We start from the raw sequence: 15,970 nt of genomic DNA, 5'->3' as shown, positions 1-15,970 counted from the left end.
CTGCCAACACTCTTCTCAGCAAGAATGTAAACTCCGGGCGGCTCAGGCCTTTCTTTTTTGTGTTTCTTACTTACCATTTTATCGCCAGCCCACCTTAAAGTCTCGGTACATATTAAGTGATGTGTGCGGAGCCTTGGAAGTAGCAGGCGCTCGGGTGAACAGAACAGACGCCAGAGACACCCTTAGTGTGCCCTTGAGAAGCATCTCAGCTAGTCAGGTAAGAATCCTTCCCCACAAGGTTTTCTCCCAAACCCAGCCCCAAAGCAGCAAATTTAGATAAATGGCTGGATTCTTTTAATGTCATAAAGAGGATTATCAACCTTCTCCACCCCCAGGCTGCAGGTAACCGTGGACTGATAGAATATGGGATTAGAGGAAACAATAACTACGTAAAAGGATTTCCAACACTGTTGGGATCTTCACAAAAGAATCTTTTCTCATTGGTATGGAAACCAGCCCAATTATGCCAAGGACTGGGTGGGGAGTGTAGAGCGGCCAGGGCACCATTGTAATGAGAACAAGGTTAGTGATTTGCAAATGAAGATCTTGAGATTCTGCCGGAAGAGTTCCTGATTAGGCAAAAATCCCTTCCACTGATTCCCCACCTCCCCCAACCACCTCGGGCCATCAGATCTCCTGTCTGAAATCTTTGGAATTTCTTTCCATCAGGAATCCAAAAAAAAAAAAAAAAAAAAAAACAACCCTTTAAAATATTAATTTGAGACTTTAAGTCAATAAAGCTGGAGGGAAAAAAAAGAAAGCAATACATTGGGGGAGAAAATAGCTAACAATGATGTAAACTTGATAAGACTTTAAGCAGGCATGGTAAGTGGTGAAAACAGCCAAGGTTAGACCCAGCATGGAATTTGCAAATCGGAGGGAGGTATTAGGAGCTCCTTGTCCAGCACTGTCTCACCACAAGTGTCACCAAATCACTGGGAAAAATATCAAAAATGGGCCTTTTACCATCAGTTGACTGAAAATCATCTTTGCAATGTAGTCTTTGTTTAATGTTCCTTAAATTCAGTTGCATTAACAACGTTTATCACCCTGGGTGGGGGGAGGGGGAGTGCTCACTGCATCTTTGTGACAAGTCCAGGACTGATTTTGGGATTGTGGAGGTGGGGCTGGGGAGGGGGGGGCACAGGTGAATAAGACAGAATTGCCGCTGTTCCCCAGGACCTAAGCACCAGAGGCAAATAAAAAACTGTGACAAATACCTGAGAAGGGGTAAGCCTGTTATTCGAGACATCATCAGAAATGTAGGCACTTGGAGTGTGAAGTCAGTAAAGGGATGTAGGGTGCTATCACATAGCACTGGGGGAGCCCCCTAGAGAAGAGGGTTTTAGTATGGGGTCAAGGATAAATGTGCTGCATGGGGCGGTGGGGGGGTCCAGGGCGGGAGGAGAAAGCCCAGAAAATTGCCAAGACAAGGTGAGGCGATGGGGAGGAGCCGGGTGAATTTGGGGAGACACCTGAAGGTCCAGGCGCCCAGGTGTGGTGGCAGAGGAGGGGATCCCGGTTTAGATCTGATCTGGAGCACGTGCCTGGTCCCATGCACTGCCCTCCAGCAAGCTGACAAGGACCAAAGCAAGACTTTGGAGCCTGGACTTCTAAACTCGGGCTCCGTGGCACTTTTCCTTCTTTCTGACCCTGTGTTCCTGTGCCCGTCGCTGCACCTTTATTGGCCTTGCCTGCTAAGTGCCCACAGCTCTTGAGGGGTTAACAGCGATTCGCAGAAGATTTTAGAAATGGCTGGGCTCTTGTTAGAGCTGCTGTCATGAATGTCTAGGGTCATTTAAGAAATTATCCTAAGTTTTGGGGGCGCCTGGCTGGCTCAGTCGGTAGAGTGTGCGACTTTTGATCTGGGGGTTGTGAGTTCAAGCCCCGCATTGGGTATGGAGGCTACTTAAAAAAAAAAAAATCCCAAAATTTGAAAAATTGAAAATGTCTAACAGTAGGGGGTTCACGAATGAAATTATGATAAACGCATACTCTGTATTGCCCTTCAGCCATTAAAGCACATTTTATCGATTTTTCCACTATTTATGTATTTTAATGCCCCAATCTCTCTTTGCAAACCTCAGGGGCCTCAGGCACACCTCCAAGATTTGCCAAGGGGAGAATTCCAAGAAGGCCTCAGAGCTCAGGCAGATGCATGAATTAAGTCAAAACGGTGCACACTTTTAAAAGGTATCAGAACATGTTGAGAAGTCGTGCTCTAACATTTGTGGTTAAAACAGAGCTTTTTTTTTTTAATTAAAATTTTTTTTTATTTGTAAGCAATCTTCATACCGAACGTGGGGCTCGAACTCACAACCCCGAGATCAAGGCTCCACCGACTGAGCCCGCCAGGCGTCCTTAAAATACTTTTTAAAAACTTTGTATTGAATTTAAAAAACATGGAAGCTCCCAACATCCACGTTTATAGGAATGTGCAGCAATATTGAGATGACGTAATAGGAACAGTAATTGTTTGCTCATTTTGGGGAGGAAGGCTTTTTTTTTTTTTTTTCCTGCCGATTGATCACTCTATTGCTATAGGTGTTAGGTTTTGGGCCAGGGACCATTCTTCCTGGAGAGGAGACTCACCTGGCCCCCAAGCACTAAATGCTGAGAACACCCTGCCCAACCCCTCCCGACCCCAGAAATGTCTCCAGACCTCACCAATTATCCCCTGGGGAGGGGGAAAAAAAAAAAAAAACACCCCTGATTGGAAACCACTGTTCTAGGCGATTAAAAACCCAGGGTCTTCTTTACGTATCCCTTTTACCCTTGGACCTAGCAAAATGCCAGGTACGTCCCAGAAGTTCAATAAACATATTAGGCTTAAATATTTGCTGAAGGAATGACTGATTCCCAGGAATTCCCAGGAGGTGAAATTACTTTCCTTTGAGGATTTGGCATTTCCCTAGTCCTGGTGACGGACCAAACAAAAAAGTAGTTTAAGAAAACAGGTGAGGGTGTGTCTGACCCAGACCAGCTCCAATCAGAGGGGCTAGGGTGGGTCTGGGCGGAGAAGGAGAGAAGGGAGTGAGCTTTCGGTTTATATAAGAGCCCAGCAGCCCAGACCTCCCTGCCTGAGACGGGTCGCGGCCTTCCTGCTTTCTTCTTTGTGAGTATCAGCTGTCTCCTTTTTCCTACCTTCCCCCATCTCCCATCTTGGAGATGTTTCCCTTACTTCCTGCATTCTGATCGTGCACTGACGGCTTTTCCCCTGCCCCTTGGTCCCTGTTTCCCCAGCTCCCAAGCTTTCTCAAGGACTCTCCCCATGAGGTGTGTTGGCCATCTTTCTGGGGTTCTTGCCTACAGGTGCCCTGTGGGTGTGACTGGGGTTCATTTTTCAAGGGTGTTTAGGGTAGGAGTGGCCTTCAGGGTAGTAAGGCTGTTCCAATCCACGTGAAGGCCTAACTACAGCCACCCCCAAGTTAGTTCCTAAGTTCCCCAGCACCGTAGTTAAGTTCTTTGGGCCTGGGGTGACGGATACATACATGGGCACAGTGTTCTCCTTAGCTGAGCTATTTCTGTGCTAATCTGGCGGTTTGCGCGAACTTTGACTTCTAATAAATCTTTAGTGTACCGCTTCCCAGACCTAGGGTCAAGGTGGGTTTAATCCAATCCTGCAAGCGATTTTTGCCTGGTGGGATGGTTGGCGTTCCTTAAGCACAGTCTGTGGTACTCAAACTGTGGGGGCACTTTCTGTTCTAAGTAGGAAAGTGCCGCCATTTTTTGAGTGTCACCGATTGGGAAGATCTACACAGAACCGTGGGATGGGTCCTTTAAGACCCGTCGGGTTCTTCTGAGCCCAGTCCGGGCTCCCTCTGGGCAATGCTCTGCTCTCCCGTGGTACTCAAATGTGGAAGCACTCTTCAGACAAATCAGTGAAAAGTGCTACTGTATTTGGGTGTCACTGGTGGGCACCATCAGCGGAGTCCATCTTGCTCTCGTCAAGACTGTCACAGCTTATGTATCAGCTGCTGAGCTCTCCAAGGCAAGTGGGGTTTGGGGGCACAGGGAATGGGCTGGAGACCTACCTTTGGTTTTGCGAGGTCAACACCCATGACCTGGCCATTCAGTGCGCCCCTAATGCGTTCATAACCTGACTTTTTCTGTACCTAGATGTCCCGGTGGTGCCTCCAGCTAGGAGACCAATCCTTTGCAGTGCTCAGACTGGGATACACAAAATGGGGGCACTTCCCGTTCTCTGTCTGGAAAGTGCTCCCATTTTTGTGTGTCCTTGTCTGAGGAAATCCTCAACGTCCTAGAGCTTGGAAGGCTTAACTTCCCAACCTGTCCTGGACCCCAGCTGCGGCTCCCAGCCCCCCCATCCCTCCAGCAGGCTGGCTCCCCCCACAGCCATTTGTTCTAATGGAGTGTTGTGTACAACCTTTAGCCCACGGGTAGTAAGAAGCCAAGGACCGGTTTTCCCTCTGAATGCCTTAACCCCCTTTATTCTACATTGAGTCCTAGTTCGGGTTCTTTGAGAACGAGCAGAGGGGCAGAGAATCCCAAGCGTGGTCTGCTCTGGCAGCTCAGCCCAATGCAAGGCAACGTGAGGATTAGGACCTGAGCTGGAACCGACTCAGCCACCCAGGCGCTCCCGGTCCTATTTTAGCCTTAACATCTCCAAATGGTGAAACGCTTCAATAAAATAACCATGATTTTGTGTGGGTTTGTGGCTTTGTTTAAAAATGGGCCCTTGGCTTTTCAGCAATGTGGGAGGGAAGGGCTAGATCATCTCTGCTCCCCCCACCTTCAGTAAAGGAAATCTTTGACCTTAAAACAGGTTTTGTAGAACATTAGAAACAAATTGGAGCCCTGAAAAGTCCTGGACTTCCCCACCATAGTATAGGGACATGGGTGATGTGTCCTCCATTCAGATTGGCTACAGGCAAAGCCAAAATTGATTGCACATTGGGAAAGAATCACAAGGAAAGGGGGTGTATCTTAGAGATACAAGCCTAATTGCGGGTTCTAAAGTGAGTGGGTTAATGGTACCAAACCAACACTAGCTTGGTTGCTCCTAAGATCTTGGTGTCAGGGCGGCTTCCATTTCAACACTTGCCTCCTAGAGGGCTGTGCCTGAAATTGGCTCACATCAAGGAGCAGTCTTGCCCCAGCATTCTAGACCTTGTCAGACCAGGATCCCCTCGCACCCTTCCTCTTCCAAGGCATGTTACATATTCCTACTCCCCAGACATGTGCATAGATCTTCCTGGAGGCCACCTAAGGGCCTGGGTGGTGAGTGGGCCAGGTTTCTCCTTGTTCAGCTTCGGCAAAGGGTCTGGGGCATGGTTTATGGGGTTGTAAGGGGCTGGAGGACAGACAAATCAAGGGCTCTCAGGAAGGAAAGGCCTTGGTTTCAAGAGTCAAGTGTTAATGAGACCCTGATGTCCACAGGAATGTCTGCAGAGTCTGAGTTAGCTTCCTTTTTCCAGGCTTTCACGGGCTCCAGGGTCACTTTCCTCCATAAGCTCCAGGTGCTTCCTACTAAATTCCAGTCTTAGACGAATGGCTTCATTTCAGCACACTCATGGTGTCCTTGGGCGTTCCTGGGATCAATCACTGGCTTGGACTGAGTCTCCCTATCTCCAGTCCCCAACAGGGAAAGTCTGGTTTCGCCCGTGTCCTCCGTAGCATGGGACAGGCCACAGGCCAGCCTCCAGTGGGCTAATCCCGGTGAGGTATCCAGCCAGCGGGCAGGACCGTGTGCAAAGCAGGGCTGCAAGGGAGTGGGTGGCGGGGCTGCTGGCCTGACCAGTATTCTCTGGCACCCGGCCCCGCCCTTCGAGACTGTCTAGCACCCTCATAGCACTGCTAGTCCTCAACTTTGCCACAGATGCCATTTCGGCTGCAGGCCTGGCTGTAGGGGGCTGTCTTGTGTGTTACACGATGGTTAGCATTTGGAGAATACTGACATTGCCAGGTGTCCCAGGGAGGGGTGCAAAAATTGCCCTCAGCTTAGAGCCCCTGCTCAAGAATCCTCAGGTCCTGTCCATGACCGTAGCATCCCCCAGACTAAAGCTCCACGCTCCAGGCTCCACGATGCCTTGACCCAGTCCCCAAGCAGAAAGGGTCCATCCTGCAATGGGAGTGCACAGGAGAGCCTGCTCCTCACCGTTGACCAGCGGGGTCCTGGGATGCTCTTCCTCTGCCCTGCCTTCAAGAGGAGAGCTAGAGCCATTCAGCAGCCAATGTCCAGGTGAGGTCTTGTTCCCCGAAGCACATCCAGCCTTCTGTGCGTCATTTTGTTCAGGTCCATCCCAAATAACCTGAGGACACACAGCGGGAAAGGTTATCCCAGGCCCAGGCTGCGGCGGCGTTCCAAGGTAACCTCAAATCTCTCACACGTCCTGCCTTGTTAACATAATCCCATCATCCGGTCCTTGGTTGCAAACCGAGTCCCATGGGGAGGTAGGCTGGCCTCTGAGCTACCACACTGTCCCAAGTCTCTAACCTCTTGACTGGTTTAATTTGTGGCCATCTTTAAGAAGAAGCAGCCAGGTTTCCCCCCTTTTATAGATGGGGATATTGAGGAGCGAAGAGGCCGGAAGGCCTCCCCATCCCACACTGCTTGCATACGTTAGTGCATGAAGGAGACGTTTCCGAATCTTCTGGCCTACTTGCCCATCTCCGATGGGCATCTCGATTGTTGACCCTCACTCCCAACTCCAAGCCCCAGGTCCCGCCTCCTTCAGAACCAGAAACCCATCTCACCAGAGCACTCGAAGTTTGCAGCCAGGATGACTCAGCCCTTTGCACAGCAGCCTGACCCCCATATCCCCCAGGGCGTTGTTGGTCAGATAAAGCTCCGTCAGGGTCTGGCTGACGCCCAGGGCGGAAGCAAGATGCTCACAAGCTTTGGCTGTGAGGCCACAGCTATCCAGCCTGTGGAAGACAGTGGTTGAAGCAATATAAGGAGCTACTTTGGGGCAGTGTCTTCAAGGGGATTCAGGGTGATGGTTTTAGGAGACCGGTTTCAGAGAAAGCAGAGTGGTGCCCAGCCAGTCCAGGTTAAGGCCAATGTGCTGGAAAACATTTAAGGGAAGCATTTAAGGATGCTTCTCAATTCACAACTTCATCTCCATAGGTTAACCCACTGATTTTGCAGTCCTATCCATTCCCCTTTATGGTAATTCGATCCCCGTCTGTCAGTGAAACCCCAGTCTCAGTCCATCTTGGGTTCATGCTGTCCTTGAGCTCAGGATCCAGGCCTAAGTCGATTGGTTCCCATGTCTCCAAGTCACCATGAATGGTTTCAGTTGGACACAGGACCCACCCCAAACCAGTGCATCAGACCCATACTTGATTTCCCGAGCTTTTTCTTTCAGAACTTAGACCTGGTAAGAAGTTGTGTTTTGTCAACAAGCAGGATCAAGGCAAAGCTTATTTGATAAAGGAGCCAATACAGCAACGAGTGGGGAAGATAATGGAGATCAAGAATCCAAATGCCTAGATCAAGCCATACCTGAAGCCAATTTTCAGTTACATAAGTCAATCTCTCTCTCTCTTTTAGGAGCCAGTATGAATTGGGCTGCCACCTGCCCAAACAATATGCCATCTGATTCTCTCTAATTTCCAATCTGCCTCCCACTGTGTTTCTTTCCTGCATTCTCTGCCTTTCCGGTAACAACAAGAATAGGTAGCACCTACTGAGGAACAACTGTGTGCCGAGCACCTTGCTAAGGGCTTTGCGTTTACTTCATTTGTTCCTCACAGCAACTTTTGAAAGAAGTAGTATCACAGCAGGGATGTTAAGTGGAAATATTTTAATCTTAGTTTGGCTGAGGCTGTGAGGCAAGAGATGCCAGCTCCCAAAACGAGGCACAAGACAACAGCTCGGGACTCGCAGAGGAAGAGAAAAAACCAGCTTGCTGACGAAGAACCACCCACGTCACAGGTGCAGGGGGGTCAGGAGAGGAAGATGAGGGTGCAACCTGTAGACGGGGTGTGCAAGGAGGTCCCCCTGGGCAGGCGCCTCCCCGGGGTGGGTGTGGAGGGTCCCTGTAAGAACGCGCATATGATCCCCGGGAGAGGTGCCTGCCAGATGGGGGGTGGGGAAAGTGCTGTCCCTGAGCCCCATCCCCCCGCCCCCATCCTGATGCCCACCTACCCAGACCAGCACATAAGCCAGAGCCTCAGAAATGACAATAGAAACAGTCCCTCGGGGTGGGAGCCAGGCGGGTTTTGGGGACAAAGAAGGAGGAGGAGTGATAACTCACATTTGACTGAAATTCACACTGGAACAGATTGACTTTTTATTATATAAAGGTCACTGAGAAGCCAAGAATCTGCCCAAGTAAATGTCAGCAGAGAAGAGGAAAGTTTACAGAAAATGTTTACAGGCAATGATGGAAGGTAAAGTGAGGCATTTTATGTTTGCCTCCTGCAGAGAATAAATTACCGCCTGAGCTCTCTGCGGGTTTTCTCTCCACCTCGGGGCTCCCGCTGGCCCTCTTCCAGAGCGGGGGAGGAATGTCCCTCCGATAGAAACACTGGGCAGAGATGCGTCCCCAGCCGGAGACCGCCCCCGCCAGGCCACCAGTCCCGACGCCCAGGGCTCACCACAGTTTCTGGAGTCTGCAGGTGGGGTGTCCCAGCCCCTCGCACAGCGGCCACATGCCCCTGTCGCCCAGGTCATTGAAACTCAGATCCAGCTCCCGTAGGTGGGGGTTGACCTGGAGCACAGCACCGAGACCCTCACAGGCGGCCGAGCCCAGCCTGCAAATGCCCAACCTGGAAGACAGGACGCACAGAGGCGAGCTGAATAACCCCAAAGGCGTCCCCGGGGAGGGTTTCTTTCTGTCCAGGTGCCCATGCAGAGAGGTGATCAGACACCATCCCCCCCACTCCCGACCAACCACCACCCGAGGCAGAAAAAGGGAGAAGCAAGGGGCAGGTGGGTGGGAAGACGGGAGGCAGAGAGAAATAACAAAGAAAGAGGGAAAGAGGAAGGAAGGAACACAGGGAGATGGTCCAGAGGAAGGATGATACTCAGTATGGGTTGGGTATCCATCCGATGAGTGCTCGTGTATCAGGTTCCTCCAGCTGCTGTAACAAGTTTCCACACCGGAGGCTCACAAGACAGACACTGACTGTCTCACGGCTCTAGAGGGAAGCCTGGCCCCGCCCCACCCGCCCCTGGCAGCTGAGGACCTGGTCCAGCCTCTCCCCAGGCTTCTGGTGTTCACCAGCCATCTTTGGGGTACACCTGTCCTGCGCCAACATCACCCCGTCTCTGCCTCCATGTTCACACTGCGTCTTCCTCCACAGGTGTCTGTGTCCAAATTTCCCTTCTTCATGAGGACACCTCATTAGGGGCCCTCCCTGCTCTGGCACTCATCTGAACTAATTTTATCTGCAAAGACCCTGGAATGGGGGGGGGGGGGGGGCGGAGCTATATCCTTACCCAGTTTCTTTCTTTTTCTTTTTTAATTGATTTTTAATTTTTTTTAATGTTTTGTTTTTTGAGAGAGAGACACAAACAGAGCACAAGCAAGGGAGGGGCAGAGAGAGAGGGAGACACAGAATCTGAAGCAGGCTCTGAGCCCCACGCAGGGCTCGAACCCACGAAACATGACATCATGACCTGAGTCAAAGTCGGACGCTCAACCCACTGAGCCCCCCAGGTGCCCCAACATGGGAATTTTTTTATACAGATGAGCCCATAGCAGTAAGTGGTTTATAAGGGTCTTTCTTTTTTTTAATTTTATTTAGTTTAAGTAAATTAAAATATACATTTTCTTACACCCAACGTGATGCTCAAACTCACGACCCTGAGATCAAAAGTCACATGCTCTTCTGACTGAGCCAGCCAGGTGCCCCAACAGCAAGTAATTTAAGCACAACTTCGTCTGTTTCTCATGATAGCCACTGGGAGGAGAATGCTATTACCATCTGTTGTTAGGACACGTGCTCAAGGTCACGGAGCTGGGGTTCACTTAGCCACTGTCCTTGCATACTGTTGCAATCGAAAGACTATTTGGGGGGACTTAAGAGAGTCAAAAATGCTATTTCAGAGGCACCTGCATGGCTCAGTCAGTTAAGGGTCCAACTTCAGCTCAGGTCATGATCTCAAGGTTTGTGAGTTCAAGCTCCGCGTCGGGCTCTGTGCTGACAGCTCAGAACCTGGAACCTGCTTCAGATTCTGTGTCTCCTCTCTCTGCCCCTCCCTCACTTGCGCTCTCTCTCTCTCTCTCTCCCTCCCTCTCTCTGTGCCCCTCCCCTCTCATGCATGCATGCATTCTCTCTCTCAAAAGTAAATCAACATTTTTAAAAAGTGCTATTTCACTGTATAGTATTTTTTTTTTCCAGATTTTCAGACATTCCTGCCTGTCCTTAGATATGGCTCCCATAGGGCGAAAACCTGAACTCTCCTTTCCTTTGAGGGTGTCCGTGTTTCCCTCAGGCGACATGTAGATCTATAAACATATAAACATCTGGTTGACCTGCTGTGTCTGGACAAGGGAAAGAACCCAGCCTCAGCCAATAAGAGCCACATTGGGGTAAGTGGAGAAATGCCTTCTAGAACATTTTTTTATAGGGACACCTGGCCGGCTCAGTCAGAAGAGCGTGCGACTCTTGATCTCGGGGTGGGGAGTTTGAGCCCCACATTGGGAAAAGACAGGAGTAAAAAATAAATAAACTAAAAAAAAAAAAAAAAAAAAACACCTTTTTTTTTTTAAGTTTTTTTTTTTTTTAACGTTTATTTATTTTTGAGACAGGGAGAGACAGAGCATGAACGGGGGAGGGTCAGAGAGAGAGGGAGACACAGAATCTGAAACAGGCTCCAGGCTCTGAGTTGTCAGCACAGAGCCCGACGCGGGGCTCGAACTCACGGACCGCGAGATCGTGACCTGAGCCGAAGTCGGCCGCTTAACCGACTGAGCCACCCAGGCGCCCCAACCTTTTTATGCATTCTAAAATGTAATGGCAGAATAAATGTGTATGAATAGCTGAAAATTTGCAAGAAGAAAACACAAAAGGGGCGCCAGGGTGGCTGAGTCGTTTAAGCGTCCGACTCTTGGTTTAGGCTCAGGTCATGATCTCGTGGTTTGTGGGTTCAAGCCCCACATGAGGCTCTGTGCTGACAGTGCAGAGCCTGCTTGGGATTCCGTCTCCCACCCACCCTTGCCCCTCCCCTGCTCAGTCTCTCTCTCTCTCAAAAATAAATAAGTAAACATAAAAAGAAAAAGAAAATGCTAAGGACAGGATTTCCTTACTTTATTAAATGGCATTGCAAAAATTAAAGAAAAAAACTGAACCCCACCTAACCACACAGGTAAACACAAAGAAGAAACTGAGAACACCCTTGACATTGTACTGGCAAAAAATTTTCTTTTCTTTCTTCTTTTTTCTTTTAAGTTTATTTTTTTAGTAGTCTCTACACCCACCGTGGGGCTTGAACTCACCCCGAGATCCAGAACTGTAAGTACGTTCTTCTGAGCCAGCCAGGCACATGGCAAAGGAATTCTTGGACACCTCACAAGGATATAAATCATAGAAATGCATACGGATCTGACCTCAAAACATAAAGATTTGTGCCTGAGGAAAGCATCCACAGACAATTTGACAGGTTGAGGGCCTACCGAGCAGACGTTTCCAAGATACACACTCAACGGAAGATTAATATCTAAAGCGGGGAACATTCGCAGAGCAAGGCAAATATAGAACACATACCAAAGACACAAATAAATTATGCAATTAGGAAATTCACAGAACGGGGAAACCAAAAAAGCCGATAAGCACACGAAGAGATACTCAACACTGAAATGCCGTTTAAGAACATTTTACACCCACCAGGGTGTTAAAGATAGAAAGTTGAATAACCATCAAGATACCAGCAAAGTAGCTTTTCCTAAATAGCGGTCGGAAGTGTAAACCTCATCTTTCTAGAGAGCTATTCAGATCAGGTGGAGATGTCAAATTCAGTCTGAGTGTGTGACTTGACTCCGGGTTGGGGGTGGGGGCTGGCGGGGGGGGCATTCAGGAAAGGACACACAAGAATGAACATCACAGCAGAGCTGGGGACGGGAGCACGGCTCCATAGTATCTGGTGCGTGCAAATAACTGAACGCAGGTGAGCTCAAAGGGACGCCTTAGATATGTCTGCACCAAGCACATCCTCAGTTATAAAGATGAGTGGGGGAGGGGGAGAGGTTGGTGAGTTGTATCATTTACATAAAGACAGGAGTGCTTACAGACAATCTTTGGGGAGCGAAGGAAGGAGACAAAATTAAAACAGGGGCCTGTGGGGGGCGCCTGGGTGGCTCAGTTGGTTAAACATGTGACTTTGGCTCAGGTCATGATCTCAAAGTTTGTGAGTTCAAGCCCCACATGGGCCTGTCAGCACAGAGCCCACTTAGGATCCTCTGTCCCCCTTCTCTCTCCCCCCCCCCCACCCTGTGCATTCTCTCTCAAAAATAAACATTTAAAAATTATATATATATTTAAAACACACACAGAGGTGTGTGTGCTTCCATGGGGATAGTGTGGACTGGATGCAGTAGAGAAAAGAATGAAGAAATGGGGCATTTGTCCAAATGTAACAAAAGGAATAGAAGCCCGGCTGTGCACAATGTCTTGAAAGAAAAAAACAAAACAAAACTTCTAACGTGAATGACATCAGATAATAGATGAGACTTTTGTAGGACAGACAGAGTCTCCTTTGGGACTATAGAGAAAAATGACTTTTTTTTGGAAATTGACAGCCTTCTGCATTTTCTTTTTGTTCCTCGGTTTATTCATCCATCCCTTCTTGTAAAAATATATTAACTAGGGGCGCCTGGATGGATCAGTCGGATGGGCATCTGACTTTGGCTCAGGTCATGATCTCATGGTTCACCTGTTTGAGCCCTGAGTCAGGTTCTGTGCTGACAGCTTGGAGCCTGGAACCTGCTTTGGATTCTGTGTATCCCTCTCTCTCTGCCCCTCCCCAACTAGTGCCTGGTCTCTGTCTCAAAAATAAATAAAAGCTTTAAAAAAATAAAAATATATTAACTTTACTAGAATTAAAATTTAAACACTGACTCTTGATTTTGGCTCAGGTCATGATCTCATGGTTCATGAGATCAAGCCCTGCGTCGGGCTCTGTACTGACAACACAGCCTGCTTGAGATTCTCTCTCTGCCTCTCTCTGTCAGTCTCAAAATAAATGAACTTAAAAAATTGTTTAAAAATACGTGGTGCTGAGGAGCGTAAGCTCAAATTAAATCCCCAAACTGAGAACCCAGACCTTATTTAGGGGTTAAGGAAGGAATCCATGGGGATGAAGCATTTGTTTGGAGTCCTAACAGATAAAACAGATGTTATCCAGCAAACAGGAGGAATAGCAAAGTAGGAGGGCATCCCAGGAAGAAAGAACTGTTTGCGCAAAGGCCCTGTGGCAGAAAAATCTTTGAGGCAGATGTAGCTAGAGGTTAGGAGAAGAGGGAGTGACCCCAGTGAGCCCAGATAGAAGAGCAGACTCAGATGATGGTGAGGAACACAGGACTCACCGGAGGGTCTGGAGTCTACACTGGGGATGCCTGAGGCCCTCACACAGCAGCAGCACCCCGGGGTCCCCCAGGTCATTCAGGCTTAGGTCCAGCTCCCTCAGGCTGCAGTTAACACTGAGGATGGACGTAAGGTCCTCACAGGCAGCAGCAGTAAGGTCGCAAATCTTCAACCTGTAGGAAATCCAATCCAACATGTATTATGAGTGTTTTCTATACAACGTTAATTTTATCTCACCTACCCCCAATCTTAAAAGTAATGCATTTTCTTTTTTTAACATATTTTTTTAATGTTTTATTTCATTTTATTTTCGAGAGAGACAGAGCGCGAGCAGGGGAGGGCAGAGAGAGAGAAAGACACAGAATCCAAAGCAGGCTCCCAACACCGAGCGTGTCTGCACAGAGCCAGATGTGGGGCTCGAACCCACGAACCGTGAGATCATGACCTGAGCCGAAGTCGGACGCTTAGCCAACTGAGCCACCCAGGCGCCCCAAAAGTAATGCATTTTCAAAGGAACAACTCATTGTTTAAAAACGGGCAAAAGTGTGAGTAGACATTTCTTTGCAGAAAATAAACAAACGGTCCAACATCACACGAAAAGATGCTCAGCATCGCTAATCATTAGGAAAACGCAAATCAAAACCACCAGGACGTACCACATCACATCCATTAGGATAGCTATCGTAAAAAAATAATAATAACGTTTTTTACGAATTTCAAAAGGCCCCTGAACACCACGAATGTTGGCAAGGGTGTGAAGGAATTAACTTTATGCACTGTTGGTAGGAAGGAATAATGGTGAAGTGAGTGTGGAAAGCAATATGGCAGCTGCACAAAAAATTAAACACAACCCTATGCTCCATCCATTCCGCTTCTGGTTACATAGCCCAAAGAATTGAAAGTAAGCGCTCCAAATAATATTTGTGGCTCAATGTGTACAGCATTTTTCAAAATAGCCAAAAGGCAGAAGCACTCCAAGTGTCCACCAAGGGATGAACTGAATGGATTCAACTGTGGTATATCCACGTAATGTGATGTTATTCCGCCTTAAGAAGGAAGGAACTTGTAACGCAGCGATGTGAACGAAAGTTGAAAAGATACTAAGTAAAAGAAGCCAGTCACACACACACACACACACACAGAGGACACAAATATTTCGTGATTCTAGTTACATCAGGTACCTACAGTGGTCAAATACCATAAAGACAGAGAGTAGAATGGAGGTTATCAGGGGCCGGGGCAGGCGGATGGGGAGGCGGTGTTTAACGGACAGTGTCAGTTTTGCAAGATGAAAAAGTTCAGGCGGTGGATGGTGGTGATGCTTTGCACAACAGTGTGAATAGCTTAATAGTCTTTAAGTGAATAGTGAATAGTGAAAAGTGAATAGTGAATAGTCTTAATAGCTTAAGACCGTGAAGCTGTATGCTTCAGAATGGCAAAATAGAAGGCATGCCTGGCTGGCTCAGCCGGTAGAGCACACGGCTCTTGATCTCTGGGTCGTGAGTTTGAGCCTCACGTTGAGTGTAGAGATTACTTTTTATTTATTTATTTTGAGAGGGGGAGGGGCGGTGAGAGGGGGAGAGAGAATCAAGCAGGCTCTGCGGTGTCAGCGCAGAGCCCGACGTGGGGCTCGAACCCACGGACCGTGAGATCGTGACCTGAGCTGAAATCAAGAGTCGGACGGACGTTCAAGCGACTGAGCCATCCGGGCGCCCTGAAATTACCTAAAAAATGATAAGATGGTAAATTTTATGATACGTGTATTTTATTTTCTTTTTTTAGTGTGATGCATTTTCTTGGCTAAAGTAATCCAGCAAATACAGAACAGCATTTCTGTGCTCATCGTGTGTGATTCCTCAACCTGTCTTTGATGCTTCGCCATAAATTAGCAGCAATGTGTTTGGGATGCACCTCAACTGACAGAAGTACAGAGCAGGAAAACACTATTGCCCCAAAACCCACTCCTCAAAGGTGTCCTCCATTGACATATAGCACAGCGTCTTCCTATATATAGAAAAAGAAGACAGAGACAGAGTCCTGAATTTACCACGTGAGACCCCGGACCCAGCTGTGCCTGAAACCAGTCTTTCCCTCCGGACTTCTCGGTGACAGAAACCAACAAACCCACTCTCGTCTCCAGCCACACTGAGATGAGGTGTCTGTCCGGACAATCACAGGAATTTTGGTGGATGCCTTTATTGTAGGGAGCTCTGTGGCAGTTAACACTGATGTTAGTATTGCCTTGATGCTTATTTATTTATGATTTATTGTGGTAAAATATATGTGACACGGGGGCGCCTGGGTGGCTCAGTCGGTTAAGCGTCCGACTTCGGCTCAGGTCATGATCCCACGGTTCATGAGTTCGAGCCCCGCATCGGGCTCTGTGCTGACAGCTTGGAGCCTGGAGCCTGCTTCGGATTCTGTGTCTCCCTCTTTCTCTGCCCCTTCCCCGCTCATTCATGCTCTCTGTCTCTCT

At 48.4% G+C, this 15,970-nt stretch overlaps 1 protein-coding gene across 7 annotated transcripts in view; it reads right to left on the bottom strand.

Annotated features, from left to right (window-relative positions):
- Nucleotides 1-236: 236 nt before the first annotated feature.
- NLRP12 (NLR family pyrin domain containing 12) overlaps nucleotides 237-15,970 on the bottom strand; it is a 41,744-nt gene continuing 26,010 nt past the window's right edge. For 2 of the 7 annotated variants that reach the window (XM_060652283.3, XM_060652284.3), the window contains exons 7-10: nucleotides 13,497-13,667; nucleotides 8,566-8,736; nucleotides 6,718-6,888; nucleotides 237-6,272 (exon numbers count right to left, since the gene is read on the bottom strand). In XM_060652283.3, coding sequence (XP_060508266.2) covers nucleotides 6,185-6,272; nucleotides 6,718-6,888; nucleotides 8,566-8,736; nucleotides 13,497-13,667 — 601 coding nt within the window. In that variant the 3' untranslated portion in view covers nucleotides 237-6,184. Of the gene's footprint in view, nucleotides 6,273-6,717; nucleotides 7,029-8,565; nucleotides 8,737-13,496; nucleotides 13,668-13,689; nucleotides 15,969-15,970 lie in introns of those variants that run through there. The other 5 variants (XM_060652282.3, XM_060652281.3, XM_060652286.3 and 2 more) reach the window with 5 other exon arrangements.

The sequence above is a fragment of the Panthera onca genome, chromosome E2 (assembly GCF_046562875.1).
Source record: "Panthera onca isolate mPanOnc1 chromosome E2, mPanOnc1 haplotype 2, whole genome shotgun sequence".
NCBI lineage: Eukaryota > Metazoa > Chordata > Mammalia > Carnivora > Felidae > Panthera > Panthera onca.
This window is presented reverse-complemented; position numbering and strand designations above follow the sequence as displayed.